Below are 27,192 nucleotides of genomic sequence, written 5' to 3'. Positions count from 1 at the left end.
CATATTCGACAAAAAACTGTTAAAAAAAATGTTTTTTCAGGGGGACAATATATATTTAAATGTACAGTATGGCAAATAACAATCATCTGTTAAGTCAACAACAAGTAGTGCTGTTACGGTCGCACATAATTGTTCACTTCTTAACAAAATTGACGCACGTAAATAAATGTTTTCTGTCGTAGTATATAACTTACACATTTTATAACTTCTTAGTAATTCTATTCGTTTTACTTAAGCTTGGTTGCCACTAGGACGGAACGTAAGCGCAACACAAGTGTCCCTTGTCATTAGTCAACCAATTCGCTTACGTTGCGCTTCTTCCTTGTGCTGCGTCCTAGTGGAACCTTTTTTTTTATTTACGAATCGATTTTATCGAGAATTGAACCGAGGTCTTTGTAGTCAAGTGTCCAACCGCAAAACTCCGTCCCGGAGGTGATTGACCTGGAATAGTTCTCCTAGAAAGTTACTACATTATTACAATACGAAAGCATCCGTTATAGTTGAAATACTTAATGTATTGTGCTGCGCGCAATATTTCGAAATTATAACGTCGCTATTCTGTTTAAATGGATAGAGTGGATAAACATACTTCTAGTTTCAATTGAGATTCCTAGCTCTATTACGGTACGACAAAATGATAACAGAGACTAAAATGCAAATATAGTAAATTAATATTTAATGAATATGGAGTGGAAAATACAACACGAGATTCTGTATATTAAGTGAGTCGTATAAAATACCATTAAACCACCATTGGTACAGTAAGAGTATTATTCTAAGCAATTCTTTATTCTTACCGCGGATGGATGATTACTAAAGTCGAATAATAAGGAAACTATTACAAACATTTAACAGTGAATAAATGGAGATCATGGATTGAGAATGCTGCATTCGCAGACTGCTTCTACTTCTAGGCCTTTGCCTCTACTGTGGTTGGAGGCACAACTTGAACAATGAAAAATATGTAGTTTGTGTATCTATGCAAAGTAGGAATACCAAAATAAGATTATATTTATTAACACATTATTTAGGATAAATGTATAAAATAAACAAAATTCGCATGGCATTCACAGCGCTTTGACGTTTGAAATTTAAGCCCGTAATAATTGCAGATATGCCTACACATTGTTACTATAAATGTATTAATTATAAAACCTTAACAACCGAAATATAGAACATGCTCTTTTCCATTTTAAAACTACGTTACACTAAATGACTGTCTACGCAACATCACATTATACTGTACATATACAAACAATTGCTACTAATAGAAAAATGTTGTTAACAAACTATGTAAACTAATTCAATGCGTATATTACAAGTATCCGACGATAAGTTCAATGTCTATGAATTTTGTAATTGAAGCAATTAGAGATCATTTCGTCAGTAGCATCAAGTTGACGCGCCCGTACCAAAGCACACAGTTGACGGACAATGTAATTGTATTTTTTGCTACTGATTTTAAAAATTACGTCAATTGTATTAATATTACGTTATGCTTATTACGGTTTAAAAAGAAATCAGCTAAAGCAAAAACAAATGGAGGCCTGTATTTAAAATATCTACCCTATCAAAACAAAATGTTAACCAATAAGCAGGAATACATTTCTGTAAATTTGCATAAATAAACCGATCGTGTACTGTAGTATCTGAATTGAAAAGATGTCGTTGACACAACTTTTATCTGTGACGTAATTGAGGGCAGTAAAATGATGGGCATGTCGGAAAATATACAACACAGTATGGTTTGATACCCTAAACAAAATTAGCATAAAACACAAAACACAATGATAAAGAATACATGGCCTATTAGATAACAAGGAGTGTTTTACATCCTAATTACGGGGCAATTGTATTTTGCTTAGGAGTGCCTGTTGTCGTTTCAGCAACTACAGCAGTGTTTTCAGCAGGCATACATTTTCCTGCTCGCTTGGTGTGGTGTTTCTTGTTCTTCTTCATGCAATGTTGTCCTGTAATGTTAAGTAAATCAAGTATTCAAACAATTGAAGTGAATGAAATAAAGATCAAGTACATAATTTATCATCATAAAAACGCTCGAATTAACACGTTTCTCATGTCTTTTTTACAGATGCCTATGGGCTGCAATGATTCCATACATAGTAATTTAAGCGCATGGGGAACTCCATAGAGAGACAGACGATATTAAATTCAGTTTATGAGTGTAGTCATGAATCTGTATTTATCTATGTATGAATCTGCCTAAACACAGATACGATGGTATTAATTGTAATAAGTAATAGCTGTAAAAAGAACATAGCTCTAGAGGAAGATAAATGTTTTATGGAGGCCATTGAAGATTAGGATGAGAAAACCCTAGATTTCTACATGAAAAAAATACGTAGAGTTTAAGAAGTTAAAGTAAATGGAAATATAATATTCTAAGTATAATTACAAAATTCTGAAACTGGAACTTAAAACCTCATAATGCACACGAGGAAGTAATAAGATGGTTGGTTGTAAAATACTTTATGGTGGGGTATGTGTCTTGCGGTATAGAATACAGCCGTCAAATATCAGACATATAATAATGAGCCCAATACAGTACTGTCTTCATTGTTTTTTTTAAATCCAAAATGATTTTTTTTTCTAAGCCGGTAAATGTGTTTACGTAGGCCTATAGGCCATATAAGTTTGTTTTACGGTTTTTCGACAAAAGAAAGATCAATATATTATATTCAATCTACCTGCATCACATTGACAATCGTAGTGGCATTTGTTGCCGTGAGATAACTTCAAATCATCGCAGGAAGCAGTACCATTTTTCATAACGCAACACAAACCTGAATAAGAAGTAGAAACAGTGCGTTCATTTTAATCAAGTTTAATTACTATAAGTATATATATATATATATATTGTTTTTAATGATTTTTGTAGGCACACCAAAAGGATGGTAATAATGGTTATAATAATAATCCCAAATCGCTAATTACAAGCTTCTATGTTCGTGCATGTATCTATCTGAATCCATCGAACTGCACATACAAAATAATGTTATGTTAAAGTATGGCTTTTATTTTTTATGTATCAATATTTATCAATTTTTAAATCTAGTTTATGCCAGTTCAACTTGTTTGTGTTCTAACCTAGTACCTTTTTATGAAAATATTCCGAGGCCATACAAAATAATGTTATGTTAAAATATGGCTTTTATTTTTTATGTATCAATATTTATCAATTTTTAAATCTAGTTTATGCCAGTTCAACTTGGTTGTGTTCTAACCTGGCCTAGTACATTTTTATGAAAATAAGATATGGACATCATCGTATATTTTTAGTATATATTTATAGTATAATTTTAGTTCTCATCGCCTAATTATTAAATTCATGGCTTGCTGAATGTTGGATATTTACTTAATTAGGCCTATATATTAAAAAACGGCATTTTGAAAGTCAGGTTTTTCAGTCAGTTAGTGTTTGCTTTTGTAGGCCTACGCATTTCTTTCTTTCAGCTTATTTGTACATTACCTGTATCACAAGTCTGTTCAGCACATAATTCTAAGTTATGTATTTCATTTTTCCTATTTTGTCTTTCTTCCTTTCTATTCTGTCTGTTTCCTTTTGACCGGTTTCGTTTCTGTCCACCTTTGCGATCGCTGCCCTCAGTATCCTCGTGCTGTCGACGCTTTTTTCCATCCTACAAAGGGTAATTTTGTAAAACTGTAACAATTCTAATCTATCTAGTAGGCCCACTCTGAAAATATTTAATTATACTGATGATACCATGGCTCCGTGTGACAATTAACAAACGCACAAGACAAGAACAACACAAGGTAATATTATTCATTTTAAGAAATAGGCGCTATACATTTACCCATGTTGGTAAATTAACCATTTTGTATGTACTGTATTAATTTTTGAATTATAATGGATGATGAAACTTTTATCTTCAGTTCATTTCTCAGCAAATGGAGATCAGATAGTCGCATTATTATTTTTTAAATAGGCCTGTACCATATAGGCAAAGTAAGATTTGGCTATATGCATACCCTGTTCTTTTTATGACCGTGTTCTTTTGTTGGTGGCTCGTTTTCGTCATTTGGTGTTTCTGCTACCGTATCGTTTGATGCTGCTTCAACTGTGAAAAATAACGTTATCATCAAAGTAATAATAACAATAAACTATCATTGTTTACGATAATTTTTTTTTTTGACAAACCATTTGAAAAAAAACTTTAACTATTCCTCTGTGTGTTTATACCCTATACGTATCCCATTGTGTGCATAGGTAGTATTCATTTGGAGTATCTTGGTTGCGCATCGAATTTCAATTCGATTCAGTTGGCATTTATATAGTCATAAAATGATCAATAATAGCTATGGATCTTGTACTGAGAACATTTTAAGAAAGACCCTTACCATATTAAAGGCACAAACAACAATTAAAAAAAACTGTCATCAACTAATACATTTCAATGTCGTTCATCAACGTAAAGCGATCCAGTTTTCTTTATCAGATCCATAACTTTAAAAAAAATCCCTTTCAAAATAATGGAGGAAGCCATTGTATTTGAACAGCTTATTTCGTTAATCACCGCTTTCTGTTAGTCATAAGTAAAAAACCATGCATACGATTATTGTTTAAGTGTTTAAGTGGACAGATACTGCAGTTCTGGTTGTTAATGGTATATCATTTACGTCTGATTATGATATTAGCTTTAGGTTGACGAGTCAGATATTACGTGATAGGAACAATTCAAGCATGTTCATTTCATATACTAGGCGCACTAGGTAATATTTATCATCAAAATATTAGCAGGATATTTTGTAAGGAAGTGAACTAGGAATCACGGCGAACAATATCATAGTGTGTTTTAAAAAATAGGCATGCCAATAATTATAATTAATCTGATCAAATTAATGTCCATAGGTCAAAAAAGGACAGTAACACATTTAAATAAAACGATGGGATCAGGTGCCGTTTTCGGCCACCTCGACTTATATGGACTATACCATTATTATGATAGGGGTGTGGTGTATTATGTTTTATGTAGAGGAGGGTGTCTATTGAATGGGAAGACAATACAATTGTTCTGTATGTAACCTACACACTAAAAAAAAAAGGTGCAAATCTCTACCTAAAAAGGTGCAAACCGATGCAACAATAGCAGCTCCCTTAAAGGTGCACAACTGCACCTTTGACGGAAGGTGCAATTTTGAACCCTGATAAAGGGTGCTATAATGCTCCTTTGGAGTTCACATTTGCACCATATAAGGTGTAATTTTCTACCCTAAAAGGTGCAAACGAAATGCAACAATAGCAGCTCCCCAAAGGAGCAAAATTCAACCTCTTAATAAAGGTGCAACTTTACACCCTAATAAAAGGTTCAATAATGCTCTTCTAAGATTCAAATTTCTGTTAAAAAGGTGCACAAATAAAAATCACTAAAATACAAAAAATATTGATTAAGCTTGGTATAATTTTATTCAACTTTAAAACATTACATTATTCAATTCAACTGCTGAATTAATGGATGGCAATTACCAGTCTCTGCACCTTAAATAGAGTGTGGCCATCTCTTCTCAAACCAACAATAGGCCTATTGCTAAAAGTATCTAATGATGACATCTTTGACAGTATTCTCTTCTTATATATCTGAAACAGTGTTCTTGATGTCTGGTTCACCTTTTCCGAACATATTCACCTGATTATGTACTTTCCTAAAAAGCATGAAATAGGAAGGGAAACTATTATATTAATATTATCATTACATCATACAATACATTATTGACATTGTTCTGATTTTTAAAGTCAAATTACCTTGTCCACATGCTTCACATACTTTAAAGTATGTTCCTCTCCCTTTCCTCAGCTCGTAGTATACTAGAGTATTACGGTACATGTGGTCACATTTCTTTCTCCTTTTCTGAACATCTTCATTGCTGCTGATCAGAGGTGCTCTTTCATGTTTAAACTTATTTTATCCCTCCATGACATCATGTAGGCTGTAACTATAATTAAAAATAATATGTATAATAATTTAATATAGGCCTACTAGTAGGCCTAATAATACCCAGCTACTGTAACTAATATTAATAACTAGGCCCCTAGCCTGCCTAGCTAGGCCTATTATTAATTATAGGCCTAGCCGGCTAGGCCTAGGAAGTCTGCTTTTTTTAATTAAGTTTAAGGTCTACCTAGTAGGCCTAGCTAGCCTATATGCCTAACCTACTAGCTAGGCCCAGGTAAGTAGGCTAGGCCTGGTCTAGGACTAGCCCCCGCCCGAGAGGCTACTGTAGGCCAAGTAGGCCTCTAGACTGCCTACTTTAGGCCTAACCTAGGCCTAGTAGAGGCCGCCTAGATAGTAGGAGGCCGCGCCAAGCCTGGCCTACCCTCTAGCTAGGCTCTAGCTAGGCCTAGCCTTATTTATTTATTTAGCTATCATTTTTATAGGCCTAGGCTTATAGGCCTATATAATAATTAATCTAATAAAAACCACCAAAACACATGCCTATAAAGCTTCGTTACTTACTTTTAACAGCTATCCTACACTGGAGAGGTGTGGGAGCTAGGCCTAGTTTTATAGGCCTGATTTTTTGGGCGCAAACAACTCCTCTCAATTCAAACTGCATGTTTAACAACCGCACGCGCTTAAAATTATTGTTCAATTCCTGTTTCAAATAAATTTACAACAGATGCCTACATTATGATATTAAATATTCTAATAATATTGTTAAATATAAAAGAAAAGTTTACTTATTCTAGACTTAAGCAAACCAGAGTAAACAACCTCTGAAATTCAATATTTTAAAAATTGTTTACAAACATCTTGCGTGCGCATACGGCACGAAAATTGTACAAAAAGGTGCTATTATGCACCTTTTAACTTATAGGGTGCCAAGTTGAACCTTTGAATTTATCATGTTAAAGGTATAAAACTTTAATTTTCAGTTACAAGCCAGCGACTTTCTAATGTTCCGTAAGAAAAAGATTTTTTCGAATTCCGATAGCTGTCCCCACAAACCTATATATTATTAATCTTTCTTATTTTTGTTTTAACTGACCACAATAATGTCATTCTAAAAAAATTGTCCTAATCATCACCTTTTAAGTTTTTAGAAGCCCTAAGTTAAATATATCAAGAAGCGTTCATTAATCTAATAGGTCTTATTTTGTCACACAGTCACCATGGCCTATTTGGGCCTTTTCGGTGCAGTTCTGCACCTTTTTATACTTGTCTGCATTTTTCGATATAAAAGGTGCAAAAAGAAACCTTCTATGAACTCTGCACCATTTTATGAGAAAAAGGCGCAAATTAGCACCCTTTTATAGGTTTGCACCCTTTATTGCACCTTTAGTTTTAAGTGTGTACAGTACAAACTACAAGGAACAATACAAAACATCAAAAACTAGCAATGCATGTACTTTTTATAAGGCATGTTATTATTAGGTACTGTGTTAGGGAATGATTTTGTAACAATATTACTATATTAACTAAAGATATTTTAAATAAAACAAATTTTATAGACAAATTTAATTAAGAACCATCTACTAACTGGATAAAGCCATTTAGGAAAAATAATAAACAAGTTGATCATAACGAGTGGTTTTCAAAGGCCCAATGCAAAACAACGTTAACGGAATATACTATGTATAAAGGAACTCCAAACCTTTAACAATATTTGTTAGATAAAACTAATTTTACGAGTATGAATTTAAAATTTAAAGCAACATCAAACTCTCTAGATCTAGAGGGTCGTAGACAATCCTGGTCAAATCATAACACAGGATTATGTAAGATGTGTATTACTAACGAAAAAGAAACAGTAAACCATTTTTTATTTAAATGTCCTTCATTAAACTCTGTTAGAAATGATGTATACTTGGATCCTAAGAACAACCTCATAGACAATAATTTAAGTATGTACTGGGATAATTTTAATTGTGGATCTAAGGAATTAAAACACCACTTTATGCTAGACAATTTATTCACTGAAAATGAAACATTAGGAGAAATCTTTGATTTTTATTGTAAAAAATATTTCATGAAAGCATGGGTTACTAGATCTACAATTTTATCAGCATTACCCCTCTCAACTAATTGATTAATAATTATAGTAAACAAGCTACAGACATCTCTATGAGGATGTATCTGTAAGTTTTATTTATTTATTAGGCCTATTCTGTATTTTTGTTGTTCTGTTTTTATTTTTGTAGTTAGGCCTATATATATTGTACAATTTACGTATTATGTATTTTCATACAGATCTAATTAATTAATTTGTTCACATTTTTTTTTTATGTTATGTATTAGTATTTAGAACTTTGTGGCTTATGTTATTTGTAATTTTGTCTGTAAATTGGATGCACCATTAACTGATAAATGTGTGACACTGATATAAAGGTGATTCCTATGAATAAATAAATAAAAACTATATAAGTAGGTATACTTACTTATTATATATAAAAACTAAACTAAACACTACAGTATAATCAAAATTAAAGCATATTAATTAAATACTAGGCCTATGTTTTCCTATCTGGATTTAAACACTTTAAATTTTAGTACAATCGGATTCGAAATTAGAAAATCTTAAATACTACAATACAATCGGAATTAAAACATGTTACTACAGTACAATCGGAATTAAAACATCCTAAATACTACAGTACAATCGATATTAAAATATCCTAAATACTACATTACAATCGGTTAAATTACCTACACTCTATAATGTTGTAAAATATGTAAAAGAATGTTGGCAAATGCATTCTAATCGGCCCAATCCTATCGGTAGATAAATCATATTTTTTATTTGCAAGGGATAAATCCCAACAACATGGATTTAAACCCAAGAACCTGGAATCAGTAGACAAGCACAATTGAAGATTCATTGACAGAAACGAAACGATTGTAGATACAGAAACAAAATGGTAACAGATTCATTGAAGACATAATTATATGTGTTTCTATTTTACGACGACTCTGCTATAGTTGGACTTAAAACAACGATTATTCTCTGTATCTGATATTATTCGATTTACCGATTATGGCTACAATTTTCTTGAACTAAACATAAATAAAACGAAAGAAATAAGGATTGATTTTCGAAAACATAATTGATCTGACAGTATACAAGCGGGGAAAGTAATTGGTTTGTCTATGCAAATGCTTGACTCGTTCTGACAGCGAACGGCTTGCCGATGTATTCCATGCTATATTGGAAGACACCAATCATCCTCATCGTCATGGCGACATTATCAGCTCCGGTTTGCATTCGCTATTATAACGTTTTGATGCAAATGTTGTTCAATTAGAACATGTATTTCTACACAGAAGACGTTTAAAAACGTGTTTAAAACGTTTTAGAAAAACCAAACCTAAAAACTTGCAATGTCAAACGCTGTGTTTTCTGGGAACAAAATGGTACAGATTTATTGACAAAATTATAATGTTTATTTGTTTTACTGATTACCTAATAATCAGTATGTGATAGATCTTATTAAATTTACTACTGTCATCTTTATTAAATGTACTACTGTTAGGTAAAGTATATTTTTTATTTGTAACTGGAATAAAAACTTTCTTTATATATTTTCTGTATCTATAAATCCGTAAAAACTATTCAATATCCACCTTAGGGAATCCACCTAATATATTAAGGAAGGATACCTAAAAATTATATAGAAATAAAGAGCCATAATATACTGTATTAACTTGAAAACTTGAATTTAATTCTACAGCATGCAGGGCGTAGTTGTTTTCCTTTTGTTGCTGAAACATAATGCACTAAACAAAAGAACAAAAGCAGCAGTATTTTAACACATTAACACACTCAATTAATAAATGGGACACCCCTATTTTCCCATCTTTTTATAATGGTATAGTCCATACAAGTCGAGGTGGTGGCCGAAAACGGCACCTGATCCAAACGATGGTTAGACCTATTCACAATCCATACGTTGCATCCACTTGACTATAATTCCGGGATATAAGTGATTCGCATAAGAAGGTCATTGAACGGAATAGTTTGTTCAAATGAATAAAGAAATTTATTTGATAAACACACCTTATCCTGTGTTGTATATAGCTCATTATTATTACAGGAAACCACAATAGATAAACAATTAATTTGGTATTTATGTGGCTTGCTTAGTCTCAAATTGAAATTGCAAATTAGAAATCTGTGTTAACATTATTACAACAATAATTATTATACTGTTATTATAAAATCACCCGTATCAATGTTTACATTGGTACTACGTACTTATTCTGGTGAAAATACTATCATAATTTTATACCATAAAATAAACAATAATAAATAAATGGTTAAAGAAAAAGTTGTCTCTTGACACGTTTAACCACCTTTACAAAAAAATCTTTAAAAAATGACAACATGTAGTAGGCCTATACAAAAGGATCTAGCATTATTTCAGATGCCATAATCATACCTTGAATTACATTTTGAAGAAGAATTAGGCCTATCATTATTTATTGTTTATGTAAGTATCTATCCACTTGATAATGTTGTTAAACTGATTGTTGCTATAGGCCTACAGTATTTATTTGGTTTTTTTTATTAAAGCACAATATGTAGGATATGACATGAAATACTATATTTCTGTCATGATGCCGGTAATAAAGGGGTTAATAAAAAAATATCAATACATTCAACCGGCTTCAGTGTGCATTGTTGATAAACGATACTAAACCTGCTCAAAACACTCACACAACCCACACAAAATCATTATATAGAAAAAATGCACTCTTTAATCAATTTTGATACAAATTTACATCTCATCTGAAATTGTTCTAACTTGACATGGTGTATTTTCTTTACGGCAATCCTGTTTTACACTGCAAAGTATTCATTTTTCCGCTACATCATATATCGATGTTATCAAACATTGCTACGTTTATAAACACATTATTGAATTTGATTGAAATGTAGTTTAAACTTCGCTTCTAACGTCAAGATGTATACATTTTGTATCTAAATCTCGTATAATGTTTAATACACCAAGAAAGGCACATCATGATTCAACGAAATGTTTTAATTAGGGCCTAAACATTTTAGGAAAAAAATAGTATTCATGTAATCAGCACAAATCTTTAATTTTGTGATAAAACAGTAGTAATAGTAAGTGATTTTTATTTCCTTACCGAAAATTGTAATTTTTGTTTTTTTAATATCTACCTCTACACATAGGCCTACCTGTTTGATGGTGTTTTCGTCCACCTTTTCTATGCTTTTTCACATGACCGACGCCATCCTTTGTGTTCTCAGCATGTTGGTGTTCTATGTAAGAAAATATTAAGTGAAAATCGGGATAGATCAAGTCAGAAAGATGCAGTCATGTACGTGTATACAGTATATTTAAGGTGGATTGTTTGACAGATGTTTCTTGGGTCTTGTTGATTTGGCAAACTATAAATGGCCTTCTCGGTAAAAGTAAAAACCAATATCCGCCCTCTTATTTTAATGACAATAATACTAAAGTAACCGATTCTCTGTTAATATCTAATAAATTCAATGATTATTTTACCAGCATTGGTCCTAATTTAGCCAATAACATCGGTAGCAAAAGCACTAATGTAAATCTTTCATCTTTCCTACCTCCTCCACTTAAAAATTCCTTCTTTTTAAATCCTATTCTAGAACATGAAATAATTGATTTATTCAACCTTTTGAAAGATAACAAGAGCTGTGGGTTTGATAATTTGTCAAATAAGGTAATAAAAGGCGTAGGCTTATTAATTTCAAAACCACTTTGCCACATTTTTAACATCTCTTTTTGTAATGGTATTTTCCCTGATTCACTAAAAATAGCAGAAGTTATTCCCATTTACAAAAAAATGACCCCCATACCTTTAGTAATTATAGACCCATTTCACTATTAACATGTTTTTCTAAGCTCCTTGAACGTTTAATCTATAATCGTCTTTATAATTTTATATCAAAGTACAACATACTATGCCCTACTCAATATGGCTTTAGAAAAGGGTTTTCAACCGAATTAGCGTTAATAGACCTTTATGATAAGCTGACGTATGCTCTACAAAATAAGGAATGTACAGTAGGCATCTTTTTAGACTTAAGCAAGGCCTTTCACACCATAAACCATGATATACTTTAGAAAAAATTATACACTTATGGTGTCAGAGGCTTTCCTCTTAAACTGATTTCAAACTATCTATCCAATAGACAACAGTTTACTAACTTTAATTTAGCTAACTCAAAACTGTCACGTGTGCTCTGTGGTGTACCCCAGGGTTCTATATTAGGCCCTCTTCTTTTCTTACTTTACTTGAATGACTTGCCAAATTCCTTTAAAATTTATTCTTTTTGCTGATGATTCGAATATATTTTATTCCCACAGCAACAAGACATCCATTACAATTTGTTTTGTTTTTTGGGCCTATTTAATTTTAGTGCGTCGGGCTCTTATCAGTTGATCTCAATCTGCTCCCTAACACAGTGGTGTTTAATGAACCATGTTGGGTCGTTCCACTTTACTAGGAGGTAACTTTCAGACAGTTAACAAAGGTTTTTAATAAAAGAAAACAAAACAATACAATAGGTACAAAAGAACAATGATAGAGTGCTAAGAACTATTTATTAGGAGAATACTCCCCTTAAAATAACTATGGTACATTAACAATAAGTATTGTGTAGAAAAAAAAGCCCAAAAGGGCGGAGGCTGATACAGAAGGTAATAATAGAATATCATACTGAACTACGCCCGATAGGTAATCTGTTCCATAGGCATAGTGCGTACACTTAATCTGTTAAATATATTATATTTAAATTATTTCTATTTTTGTAGCAATCTTCAAATATTGCACAAACAAATAAAAGTAATAATACTTTTAGTAGAACCAATGGTATACCAACTCCCTGTGTATACAATTCATTGAAAAATCACCAAAACAAATTTAAAGTGCAGTATAACGGTATGTAGATGCTAACTAGTACAATATGAATATATTATATATTACATAGAGATACTAATAATATAATATTAATTTGACATTAGAAATGGAAACCATATAGGTCAAATTCAACGTTTTGTGCTACAATCCTTTTCCTATTAGTAAAATGGACGAGTCCGCCAATACTGCAAAACCACGCTGGTGGTTTTCAAATAAACCAAGTGTTTTAAAACTACTTATATAAAAAATCCTGTTCCCTTATCTTAAATACATTTACATATTACAAATAAGGGATAATAACTCTTAACTTTCGTGAAAAAATAAAGCGTTTTGGATAAGTAGTTTTTCAGCAACTGTAATTTTAGTTTTAACGTTACGTTTTGACTGCTTATGAAAGGTTGGACGACTTCGAAAATTTTCGCCTATCCTTTAACACTACCCGGTCACTGACAAACCAAAACACTGCTTCAAAAAAGGGGCTGTGCCGACGAAGTATCTGAACCAATCACATTTTACTTTAGGTCATTAGAAAGCTTGATTGATTAGCTTTTGCATGGTGGAACAGCCAATACCATTGGATAACTAGGTCAAACGTTATGAACGTTTTTGTAAAGATCTCAACAAATTTGCAAAACAAGCCTATTCTTTAACACAGGGCAATTTTCAAATCGTCTAACTTTAAAAATCAATGCCGACGACGTTTTAAGTTTTTTTAAATTAAAAATAACATGACATCGTAGGTACTTAATTAGGCATTACAATGTCGAAACAGCCATAAAAATCGGTCAATTAATAACAAAGTTACATTGAAAAAACCTAAAAAAAATAGTTGTTTTTCGGTGATTTCGTGCCGTTTAGCGGAAATCGCCCGGATTTTTGGGTACATAAAACAAATTGTAATGTCTATATCAAATTATTAACTCTGAACTTGTTAAAGTTTCCAATTGGTTTAAACTCAATAAATTGTCCCTTAATATTTCTAAGACAAATTATTTTTTTTTTTACTTAAATCTAAATTTTCCGATGACCATCGTTTACACATTGATCATAACAAAATCATGCGTCTCAATGAAACTAAATTTTTAGGTGTAACAATTGACTCTAATTTTACATGGAAGCCCCACATATATCGAATCAGTAACATTATCGCGAGAAACATAGCTATTATAAATAAATTAAAATCATCCCTTCCTTCTAATATATTATTAATTCTTTATAACACTTTAGTTTTGCCTTATATCTCATATTGCAATATTTCCTGAGCCACCACTGTTGATAAATTTCTTAACTTATCTCCATGGGACAGTTACGAAACAACACACATGGATAACATTTTTAGACTTGTTTTATAAGTATAAAGTTTTAAATGTTTACGACCTTAACACACTTCAAATTTGCCTCTTTATGTTCCATCAGAGTTCCTTGCCTTCCCAAATCGCTTCTCTATTTTCTAAACCCTATCATAGTCACAATACAAGATTCGCCCAAACCTATACTTCTTCTTTATTAACTATTTCAAATCTGAGACGTCACTCAATTCTATACTGTGGTCCCATATTATGGCACTCACTACCTTTCTCTCTCGTTAACAAACCATCAATTACTAGTTTCAAACTAAATCTTAAACAAGCACTGATCACTGCATATGACGATTAATTCATAAATAATTAAAATGCTGGTAAATCTTTCTTTACTGATGGTTTTTTATGAGCTCGACTGATTCAAGTCCTTGTAGTGTCCGGTGTTTCGCTTTTTTCTTTTTAAGGTTTCTCTTTTCACTTTATTATTAACAAAATTTTTTTTTTGTTTTTTTATATTGGTATATATGGTTTTTCATTTGTCTCAACCATTGTTATTTTGTTTGTTACTGCAGTCTAGGCTTAAAGTTTATTTGTTTGTAACAAAAAACTTATCTAGGCTTCCTTCTACACATGCTTTTTACTATGTAACATCTTGTATTTTTTTTGTATGTGTAGAGAATTGTTTAATAAACGAAACGAAATGTCATAATCATAATACAAACAGTAGCACAATGTAAAGAAAGACTTAACCAAAATTAACCAATAAATATGAATAGAAACAAGAAAACTAAACTAAAGCTGTCCTTTGCCTTTTAAACTAATGAAAACACAAAAAGAAAAGCATTTGTTTTTGCGTGTGGAATCCTTCTAATAATAATAATAATTTAATGGTAGTCTTATAGCATCTAATGCGATGTTTTTAAACGCTTTACACAAAAATAATTAATTAAATATCCTAAGATAGCAAAGATGCCACTCGGCGCATCTTCGACCTTCGTGTTTTCTTCAGTGGAAGTTGTTCTTTTTGACCGAGTTTGCAAACATTATGAGTACTAGAAGTGAGAACAATTTTAAACGAAGAAGATCTTTCAAAATAAGATCATTGGGGTTTGATAACTATATTTTTGATATCCAGCACAACACAATGTGTTTTTAAAAAACACCAGTGACCCGTAGCCTAAGTGATGTTTTGTGGTTCACCACCACCTTTCTTCATTACATAATTTCTAAACATTTTCTACCTTTTTTCATTATTTTCTGTTTTTCCTCATTAATATCATAATGTTAACCTTTAGTATCATACCATTAGTAAACATTGGCATTAATTTAGTATTTTTGTTTTCTGAATTACTAAACATTAATAAAAAGTATTTTTTTTTTTTTTACATTCTTTTTTTGTGTGTTAATCCTCTATTTACAATAACCAATTGTATATTAATTAAAATACTTAACTACATACATCAAATGCATTGTTTGGTGTACACTGATAGTATTAACCTGCACACCCATAAGTGATGTTTACTTATTTTAATAATTATTAAAGTAAATGTCCACGTTTGAAATTTCAATAAATAAAAAAAATAAATCGATAATGGTTTGTCCTACCTCCATGTTTCCTCTTTTCTTTATTTTTTCTTGCCTCAACTTGAACAAACAATACCATAACAAGCAGAGCAATAGCTACATAGATGACGATTGCGTGAAGTTTCATTTTGGCGCTGTAAGTAACTCTGTGAAAATAAAGAACAGTAGGCCTATAATACAGTAGTCGCGTTATATGTGGTTGTAGAGTGACCATTTGGGAATCTTCAAATGTCGGATCTCAAAACGCCATAGAATAATCTAGTGATGATTAGAAACACAACTTATCAATTGTTTATCGCTAGTCTTTCTATATAATGTAACCTTTCCTTATTTTCTTCAGCTAGAATAATGTGCTTTAAAACGTACAATCACATCCTGTTCTCTTTTGGCATTAATTTTAGAATTCAAGCCATTTTCTTTTTAATCACGATATAATTCCTTGAATTATGTTTGAATAATTAATTGGCTCATTAGACATTCATTCATTGTCAAGGTTAGGAAAAATTAATAAATGTTGTGTTTGAGGCTCAACAAAGTATTGTGCAATTGGCCCACGGATCTTGGCATGCCCGTTCTTTGCAATGACGAAGAATGAATGACCACGTCATTCCGGCGCCACTTAGTTCAAAGAATGGACAACAAACTGTTTGTTGATTCAACATAATGAGGTTAATTCATTAGTATAGACTACATGCAACTCTCTTATAAATTACAATCATACAAGACCTACTTCAAAAACTACCCGATTTTCAGTGCTATATAGGCCTACAGTAGGCCTTCTACGTCAGTACCGACAATCGGGTGATACTATGTGAAACACATGTGATGTATTACGGTACCTATCCTATGATACTAGAGAAATCTAGTTAAAGTACCGAGAATCAGGTACAATAAATATGTTCTTCAACAGATCGGATAATTTAATAATTACAAACAAGTACTTAAAATTTCACAATGTTGGTGATCTTTGACTGGTCAATTCAATGCACTGTTGTAAATAATATAATTAATGTGCAATTGATTTCTTCTTTACCTTGTACTTCAACCATTTACCTTGTTCGATCAATGAGAGTAGCTTTTAATTATATTATCTTTTCAACTTTAACACAAATGATAATTACAATATGTTTCCTGTTGTAGTATCGTTTTTATAGACAGTATGGCTGTTGAAAACTCCACGGAGCACTTTGGTGTAAATTGTAAAAACCTTTTAAAGTGCTGTGATGGGCCCTCGATAAATCCAGTCACTTAAGCCTAACTGTATGTATAGTTTACAATCAAAATACCAAACGCTGTTCCGTTGAGATTTTTACTCATTTGTACCATCAACACACGTTAATCCACTAATTAAAAATGCTATTATCTAGTCTCAATTTATCAACGTAATCTCGGCTTATTAACATAAATCATCTCATATGAAACTTTCTGATAGTAATATAATATTATAACATTTTGTATCAGCATGTATCAGCAACTCATAATAGAATGTCGGTCCATGCTCTCTTGACAAGATTGACCCCGAAAATTTAAAACCATATTATTGGCATGTTTTTTTTATTTCTGTTATTAGCATACCAAGGTATATGATACAAACATATAATATGATTACCATATACAGGCTTATATCATTTGTAAAGATATTGCATTATAGCGATACTGATTCAACCCTTCTTTAGTCCTATTAACTAAAATTCACATTGTTTTATAAAACTACATTTATTTAATTATTAAGCATTACTTAGTACCAATGGGTGTCAATTTCATGATGAATTTTATTTTAATAATTACAATGTTCCAGCGTAAAGACATTTCTCATGTGTAAAAAAAATTATCTTAAGTACAATATTTTTTTAAGATTATGGGAAATCTTACAGGGAATCCATCATCTCAAAGCATATTATTATTTGCATCGTTAATAATTTGTATCGCTAATTTATTCAAATTTAGAAGTATGTGATTGCAATTAGTTCACACTTCATTTTATACGTGTGGTTGCATGACCTGTATATATCATAAATATCAACGGAAATTAAATTTCAGGTTCGTTTGATACTACATGATTGATTTGTTATTCTTTCTTAAGCTTTTGTTAAGATTGAAATTATTTTTGGTCATCTTTATAATATATTTGAACCTTTATACGTCAAATAGGAATTGCTTAAAACATAAACTGATAGTATAGAAGAGAACAATGTGGCTTGTACGCTTTTTTCAACTTTAAGAATTATGATTATCATTCTTAAACTGTAACGATTAACACATGTGTACGACTTATAAAAATATTATATAGGCCTACCATGTTTGCAAGTCGTATGCCAAACGCTTTTAGTACGTATGTTTCGGAGGTTTCAAGACGCGACAGAGACTTTATTATTTAGCAATTAAATAACCGAATTGTTCACGCGTCGGCTAAGACTGGTCAACACGTAGTTACGCAATCGGTAAGGTCCACGGATTAAAATTCCAAGGTGTTCACACTTATGGAGTTCATTGAATGACGTTAAACACAGTCCAAGAAATTTAAAAGTAGCCCGGGGTTCCTATTTTAGATTTTACCATGGAGAAATAAGTTTTACACAATCTTTTGTTGCTTTTTGTGGGGAGGGGCATTTCTTGAAATACGGCCATCTTGCGCCAGAGCTTGGTTTCCAATTTTGTTTCCGAATGTCAACCGGTAATAAATGGATTCAAATACTATTCCGGATTGAACTGAGGCCTATGTTATACTGCGGTATTTTTATTTTTATACTAGAATAACCTGTTTTCGGGTTAGATATATTTAAATTACATTTCTATACGCTGTGCTGACATTATTATTTAAGATATGATTAACATATTTATATAGGTCTGGAAAATAAGACACAACTGGCTCTTATGCAACTAAATAATATGTGCATTTGCTATTTATGTTGATAGGCTTACAATACATGTCATATTATTACCTATGCTTTTTAACATTCTGATTTAATCAAGAATATATTATCTTATCTGTAGCGCAGTACAATAACAATAGGCCCGGCTTCAACAATTGACTCGATGTTCTTTTCATTGCGTGAGGCAAATTAATAGTGATACAGCATCCGCTATGTCTCCTCATTTGTAACATTTTATCTAAAATTATTCAGCGGAATCTTAAATTGTATTTTATTATATTTATTCTCGGTCATGCTGAGGGTTTTCTGCATCATTTGTAATAATTTAGGATAGGCCTAACATACATTTTGTAAGCCATTTTTCAATACGCGTTCACACGTCACGAGGGAACCAGGCAAGATGAATTCTAGATTTTTAAGACATTTGCTTTTCTTTGGTTCTTATGTGGTAAAAGTAATAAAAGTACAATATTATAAACGAGAGGAATAACGATAGAAATTAATATTACCATGATTAAATATATTATAAAATGTCATTTCATGCCATAATATTTATAGCCTAATTAAGTTTTAAATCTAGTAGAATGATGGCCTACATCTCAATTCACATTAGATACCGGTATCAATAATGATTCTATAGGGCCTATAGAGCATTTCGCAGTCATATTCACAGAAATATTAATATTAAACATAGTTATTTAATGAAAACAAATAAAAATAAGAACGTTACCAGCTGTTCAGAGTGGCGTGCTGTATTTTTTCTAACAAAGACCGTCGATCAGGATTGTTTCTTGAGTAAACGTAATACTGTACTGTACAAGTTAATAATCATAATTGTTTGGATTCGTCTATTATTAACTGGGGGTGTTTGTGTTGGCCTATTTTGCATAGGCTACTCTATTTAAGGTAATAGATTTAGAATAATATAATAAATAGCACTATTATTCAATTAAAAAACTTATTTGTCCACACTCATCATAGGAAATTCATTTGGTCGTGGTAAATAGCGTTAAAATACGTTAACACACACAAGAAAGAAATATAGATGTTAAAGGTCATTTCTTCAAAAATGCTAAAAATTGTATCTTCGCAACAAATTACGATATAAGGTTGATCTTGGTGTCAAAATGCACAGAACTATACTAGAAATGAACCACAAATAAAATTGGTCCAATATGACTTTATCTTTACCGTTAAAAATGAGGTCAAAGGTTAATATACCCATTTTTGTGTTTTACACATAAATTTATCCTGATTATATATATGAACAAAAAACACTAAATTATTTATGACTTCATGGCTGAGAGAAAACAAGTGAAGTTGGTTTTTTTTTATTAATAACAGATTGTGTTAAATGATTGATACCTGTATATAATAATATATACAATTTGCAGATGTACCATTATTTTGGTTTAATATATGGTTACTAACAGTTCAAATGCTTTTAATGTTATCAAAGGTCAATAACTGTAGGCCTACTTCCTGTCTTTTTGTTCTGAACAATTTGATACCGAAAAAAAACTGTCTATGATTTTTTTTTACTGAGATATGGCAATGCTTTAAAATATGGGCCAAAAGGGTTAAAATGCTATTTCCGGTAATATTTTACAAAGTTTCTTCATTAGAGTAGAGTTGTAAAACTCTCTGATTAGAGTAAAATGGAAAATTTTTATGCTCACAATATTTTCAACTCTCTATTAATAGAATAGTAGTTTCAGAGATAGGCCTATAGGTGTTGATTGTATTACTATTATTATATTATTAGCCCTGTATTCATAGGGCTTTAATTATGGGTAATTTATCGGAAGCTTTAATTTTAATTAAAACATTTTTGACAAGAAAAGTACTTAATTATAAATATTATAATAAATATTTCACCAGCAGAATGTTTCTTCGTTTGTTTTATTTATTTATGTTTACGTAAGCTTTTATAGGATTATGCGTCGGTAGCGTACCATAAAAAAAAGATTGTTTACATAAGGTTATGTCATTTGTCATTCAATATAGAGGGTGCACTCTGGTAAATGAGGGGGTACCTGGTATTTTAAAACGTCATCATTGGGCAAAGTGTACCGAGGAGAACGACACATTTAAAACCTGGGTTATAATAATAAAGCCTAGTCTCTGTGGATCCGGACATATTGTACTTCTCTAAGAGGGACCATTGCATTGTTGTTGTGTTTGTTTGCAAGAATTGCGAATACCAGAATTACCACACTACTGTACTCGAACCTCTCTCTAAAAAAGATAGTCACATGGCTACCCGCTTATTTGAAGGTGTCGAACATGCTTCTTTGTATGATAAGTATCGCCCTACATACCCACAACAACTAATCGACAGTATAACACAATTTATGAAGGTAAGTTCACCAGGATAGACATGCAATATAGCTCAGTCAGCATTCTAGATACTGTAATGAAATCGGTCGTCACGCTTGAATCGGCTGAGTTTTATTTTTGTCAGGAAAAATTAACATCCGGTATTTTGTACTTGTATGAAGCGCCGCTAGATACGCTTTTTATCGTATCGGTTGCGTATGATGTCGGTCGGGGGTTTTTTTCGATCGCGTTATTGTTTAACTTTTCTAGATTTTAAACTTAATTGTATTTGATTGAACGGTTTAGTTATTGCTACAGAATAGGGCAAATATCGTCTGGCATTGACAAAGAAATACAATGGAATATCAAGTGTCCAGAAATTTACCAGTCCTATACGGTAGTATTTTTTTTCTCTTAGGATTCAAAATAGATTTGGTCCTGAGTATAGTATCATGCTAGTCAGTTTTAAAATGGTACAATGAGATAAAGTATGATGATGCAACCGTCAAAAACGTAACAAAATTAAACAAGAAATATTTCTTACAAAAAAACGCCGCTTGACTTTTAGACAGTTGTAATTATTGTTTTTAATTCTTCATTAAATTATTTTTTTTATTGATATTCTAGAATTTAAGAAATAATGATTTAATATCAGTTATTGGATTCAGTTTTCCTTCTGTAATTGACTTAGCTCTGCTTATCAGTCGGCAATAAAACAATCAACTTTTATTTCAGAACCAAGTCCGCCGTGGCCTACTAATGTACACCAACCCCGAATATGCACAGACATTTACTTTAGGATTATATTTTTGTTCTGAACAAAAATATAATCCTAAACTAAATGTCTGTGCATATTCGGGGTAAAGGGGCGACGTTACTCCATAAAGTCGTAGTGACCCACATACCAAAACATTCCAGTAAACATTTCTGATTTCCCTCAGACCTTCGCCTTACAGCCGCCGACAAACATAGTCAACAATTCTTCACCATTTTGCAAAAAAAAATGTATTATAGAGGAAGTATTTTACCATTATTCAATCGGCCTACGTTGACAGCCAAAACGAAGACATTGTGTATTTAACAGTCTTTGCACTGTATACGATTTGGTCTTACAGACATGCTTTGGGGTTTTCGCATGCCCAGTCCGAGTTTAGTAGTAAACTACAGTATAATAAGCTTCCGCGTGATACAGTTTGGTAGGCCATTAGGGCCATAATAGTAAAAACTTTAAACAAAGAACAAAAGGTTTTTGGCCAAATTATGCTAGATTTTTTCCAAAAAAAATGCTTAAAAAATGCTAGATCATGGGAATCAACCTTCTAAATTGTTTTTTCAGAATTATGCCAGATTATGCTAGATTTTCTAAAATTATTAGAATTAGATTATTATTATGCCAGATCGGTCACAATTATAACTATGCTAGATTTGGCAACTACACGAACAATCAAAGGACAAGCTCAACAATCAAAGGACGTTTGCAAAAAAATATTAACTAATTTTTGAGGAATTAAAAGTTTGAGGGCACTAGAGCGCCAATAAAAAGAGTTGAGACATTGGGTTATTGTATCAATTATCTCCATTAATGTAAAGTATAGTGGCAACGTTGAACGTTTTCTTATATTTAAACAATTGTAATTTGACGGTTAATGTCGATGTGACAAGTGTACATTGCGCGCGAATTATAAAGTTCGATTGATTGATTTTGCTATACGGTAACTATAAGTTAGAAACATGTTCAGATACGCCTCATGCATCAATATCAGTTGGAAATAAATGTGAGAAAAATTGATCATAAGTTTAGTAAAATTACAAATCACAAATTCTAGCTCTTTCCTCTTGTACAAAAATGAAGTTTTTTGGACAAGTAGTTCTCGAGAAAATACGATTTCAGTTTACTTGTTACTTTACTTTTCGCCATTAAAAAGTGGTCCAGAATTGGGACCGTGGTCCGGATTGCCTCTAATTAAATTTAATAAAGTGGTCCTTGACCACATATCTATCTGTATCATTTTGGTAAAGATATTGCAATAAGTTTTTGAGTAATCCTGCTAACAAACAGACACACTCGATCGACTACATTATACTGTACCTCCTTGGCGGAGGTAAATAATGAATCATCTACGTTATAGTATTTTGAACAGACTTTTTGTTAACAGTTATTTAAAGCTATCGTATTATTTATCGGCTATTGTCAATAAACAGCACCTTACTATAATTATTCCGAATTCACTGCTACGGTATCATAACAGTGATGTGAAATAAAGTGATGATGTTGTCGCAAGAAAGGGAATCTCTGTTCAAGACACTGGGTTATCGAAGGCCCCTGTAAAAAAGTGGTCAGGTTGAAACCTGCGTAAATAAAGAAAATTATTACATGTTTCAGGATAACTGTAAATTAAACGATGGTTTTGAATCAGCGGTGGATATAGGATGTGGTACAGGCCAGTTAACGAGAGATCTTGCATCATCTTTTAAAAACGTCATTGGAGTCGATGTTAGCGAAGCTCAGCTGCAATGTGCAAGAGATTCAACAATGAATAAACATAATATTGTCTATAAGTAAGTGCAGTAACTGTTATATCCCAAGGTTGTGCAAGAACTGGCCATTAGCGTCTATTATATCATCACCTCTGTGATTCTTGCATTTCAGCTCGATTTCACTTGAGAATTGTAACTACGTTACTTCTTCTGGGACCGAGAAAGCTGCTTGTTGTAACCACTAGTGTAGAAAACGCCAGCTAATGTCAAACAACCGTTAATGTAGAACAATCCGCCGTAGTAATGTCACTCTTCCTTGGTAAAATATATAATATTTTCTACATTAGCTGGCGATAGTAACTACATTAGCTGTTGACCGTTCTACTTTAGCTGGTGTTGATTTTTATTTACTACATACTGTAAGCTGTTGGTGTTTCTATAGGCCTATTAGCTGGAGGTTTTACTATATTAGCGGTGTATCGTTCTACATTAACAGTTGTTTCGACATTAGCTGGCGTTTTCTACATTAGTGGTTATAACACTGCTCACTATTTTATCCGTCCGATCGTTCTGACGCCACAATCTGCTGGCCACAAATGCCACAAATTAAGTTTAACTAGTACAATGTACTTTTTTTTCTGCATACCTATTTTCTCTATACTTAGGCCTAATTCAGAATAGAAGAGAAGAAATAAAATAGACCTAAATTAAAATAATAATAATAATATAATAATAAAAATGTGTCAACGGTTATACAAATGATATGATGGCAAACTAAAAAGAAAGTATTTTTTAGTGAGTGTAAATAACGGAAATATTCACTGACGAAAGTGTATAGTCAAGAACTAATGTGATAAAATGACGAATTAATACAAATTGAATTAATGAGTAATAATGCACCTGAACAGTTACAAGACATGAGTTTGAAAGAATAAATTATTATATAAGTATATTATAACTTAAATTATAACAAAAAAGAATGCAATACAAAAACATTTTTTTTAATTTGTCATTAATGTTGCAAAAAATGTTTTTAAAAAAAGAGAATTATTTAAACTAACGTATTGAAAACTGTACTAATTTAATCCTATTGTATGTATACTGTACATGTAGTAAACAACTATATACCTACTAATTCAGGTATCACGTAGCAGCTTACCTCTAACAAAATTATTTTGTAAGATTTGGTGATGAACAGAACATTCCCGTCGATACGTCATCAGTGGATTTGGTGACGTGTGCACAAGCTGTCCATTGGTTAGATTTCGATAAGTTCTGTGAGGAAGTTGACAGGATTTTGAAACCTAGTGGATGCTTAGCTGTTATCGGTTATTCACTTCCAAAAATGTATTATCAAGGAAAATTACACAGCGGATTAAATCGACTGTTTAACGAGGTATGCCATGAATTCAATGTATATTAGTCTTATATTAAATATGGTCTATTTATATAAGTATAGTGTCCAGTACCACAGGCAAATGTAATACAGTGTAGGATATATATCATATGTGGCGCCTATACTAATTTAAGTTAGGCTTATGGCGTCCCATGTGATTTATGTGACGCTGTATTACACATTATAGCCTATATTGGACAAATGTATACCGGAGGATCGGCTATTCATACAGTATAATAATTTTTATTTATGTAGCTTTTCAGTGGACCACTTAAGCCATACATAGCGAAGCAAACCGACCTCCTTGATAATCGGTATCACGATTTAAAATTGCCATACAACATTAATAGAAGGTGAGCCAAACTTTAAAATAACCACCATTTAACGGCCTGTAGGCTAGTGTTTGACACTTCGTTTCTCCAAGAAACTCACATCGTGTGGCAGGTGTGAATGTTGTATCAGGTGGTGTATGATTATAGCACATTTAATTAATACTAGTTGAAATATTTCAATTGTAATTTTACGTACATTTGAAAACCAGTGTGCTGTGTGTGGTGTTCTGTGTCTATAGAACGCAAGAGTCAAGTGGCCTGTAGAGCAAGAGTCAGAGTATTCGACATTCATTGGTTGTTTGATTGAAAATAGTTCAATTGTTCTATTTCCACTTATATATTATTCCCTTGAAACGTTTTTCTTTTCCCATATGCCATTTTAATGTCACATAATAGTTATTACCTTAACCAAAAATTCGATCGAAAAAAATTAAAGCAACAAATAGTCAAATTTTCAGACAATGGTGTTTTTTTTTGTGTTAAATTTAACAATTTCTTGTCTTTGAAACCGTTATTTTTGTTCATTTGTTTTTCTACTGAAGTGAATAAGTTGATTAAAACTACGAATGGCCTACTAAAAGTCTCATCTATTAATCTGCATTGTTCATGTTTAGATATAATATACATCTTTGAATGAAAACGTAATATACAGTTGGTGATCAATGATATACTCTATTTAATAATGTATTAACTCTTCTACTATTTAACTATTTTGTTATACTATATTATTTATTTATTAATTGCTGTGGTTTACCTTGTTCATGTAACATTTGTTTTTCAAATCTATTGCTACTGCCGTAGTAATTTTCAATATACGTACATCTCAGAAGGCATATTCATATTCTTATCGTCGTTTTCGTTTTTTTTAAAGGGATGATTCGTTGGTGATAAGAAAAGATACAACGGTAACAGGAATTGTAAATTGTGCTTCGTCGTATTCTCATTACCAACGTTACAAGAAAGATAACCCCGATAAAAAAGATCCACTGGAGGAATTAAAACTAAAGTAATCATTATTGTTTTACTTAAAAATAAACATTATTCCTTATGCCTTGCAACACAATATCTGTAACTTTAAGTTTGATGTAATTTACAGCATGAAAAATTGGTGTAACAGTATGTATCGATAATAACACATGAAACCGTCAGGCACTTCGCTTCATAATGTTTAGCAGTGTAGTCAGGACGGTAAATACCTACCGTAAATAGTGGAAGTATAATAAATATAGGCTAAGAAAATTAACAACGAATACCAATATTTCTTTTAAAATAGTTAAATAGCCGATTTTATTTTGGTCTTACGGAGACCGCGCGGTGTATAGAATATGCTCACCAACTATATACTTATGAGGCTTATCGTACTAGTAATATAAGGAACTTTTGATTTGCAACGATCGGGGTCGTCGTCTGAGCCTAGAACCACACCTGAAATGAGAGGAGCGAGACACGTCCAAATATTCCTGCACATGCGCACAAATGACGTATTTTGATCGTTGAAAATTGAAATCTAGGCCTACTAATTACTTGACGTCTAGCTACCGCAAATGTACTGTGATTTAATGTATGGCAGATATATTACCAACAATATTTTATTATTATTTTTAGAATGACTCTGGAAGTTGGTAAACAACTAGATTCAACAGACGAAATTGAAGTGACTACAGAAGAATCAATTTTTCTGTTACTGGCAGCCAAGAACTCCGAGAATTAGTTATTACATACAGTTATAACATATAATACTTTTGATTACTCAATATTACTTATCTTGAGGTATATACACTGTATAGTCGATTTTTCTAAACTTGATTGTCAACGCTTTTCTGTAAGCCAGCTGATTGATTTGCGCTTTCTTATCGGTAGTTTGATTTTTATAATTTTAATGGCTGCACAATTTGCATGAAAAGTATGAGACACTCACTGCATGCACAGTGGTCATTGTTGCTTTATATAGAAGATATTCTCATTACAAACTTATTTTAAATTGTAAAAATGAATAAAATAATTTTATATTGGCAA

The 27,192-nt window shown here is 31.9% G+C and overlaps 2 protein-coding genes across 3 annotated transcripts; one reads left to right on the top strand and one right to left on the bottom strand.

Annotated features, from left to right (window-relative positions):
• Positions 1 to 659: 659 nt before the first annotated feature.
• Positions 660 to 22,208, bottom strand: LOC144858789 (uncharacterized). Of its 2 annotated transcripts, XM_078714905.1 has the most exons (8): positions 22,198 to 22,208; positions 19,382 to 19,412; positions 15,800 to 15,924; positions 11,176 to 11,259; positions 4,009 to 4,097; positions 3,488 to 3,656; positions 2,706 to 2,801; positions 660 to 1,970 (listed from the first exon to the last, which is right to left on the bottom strand). In XM_078714905.1, the coding sequence occupies exons 3-8, from the start codon at positions 15,903 to 15,905 to the stop codon at positions 1,840 to 1,842; spliced, it is 675 nt and encodes a 224-aa protein (XP_078571031.1). In that variant the 5' UTR covers positions 15,906 to 15,924; positions 19,382 to 19,412; positions 22,198 to 22,208; the 3' UTR covers positions 660 to 1,839. The 2 variants fall into 2 exon arrangements, with proteins under 2 accessions (XP_078571031.1, XP_078571030.1); XM_078714904.1 differs by lacking the exon at positions 22,198 to 22,208 and having other exon boundaries at positions 19,382 to 19,453.
• LOC144858784 (putative methyltransferase DDB_G0268948) lies at positions 20,695 to 27,192 on the top strand. The gene is made up of 6 exons (XM_078714898.1): positions 20,695 to 21,011; positions 23,354 to 23,529; positions 24,631 to 24,844; positions 25,100 to 25,197; positions 26,048 to 26,182; positions 26,782 to 27,192. Exons 1-6 carry the CDS (start codon positions 20,907 to 20,909, stop codon positions 26,885 to 26,887), a joined length of 834 nt encoding a protein of 277 aa, XP_078571024.1. The 5' UTR covers positions 20,695 to 20,906; the 3' UTR covers positions 26,888 to 27,192.

Source organism: Antedon bifida, chromosome 2 (assembly GCF_963402885.1).
Source record: "Antedon bifida chromosome 2, ecAntBifi1.1, whole genome shotgun sequence".
NCBI classification, from domain to species: Eukaryota; Metazoa; Echinodermata; class Crinoidea; order Comatulida; family Antedonidae; genus Antedon; species Antedon bifida.
Note: the sequence above shows the minus strand (reverse complement) of the source record. Positions and strands in the feature narration are given on the sequence as shown.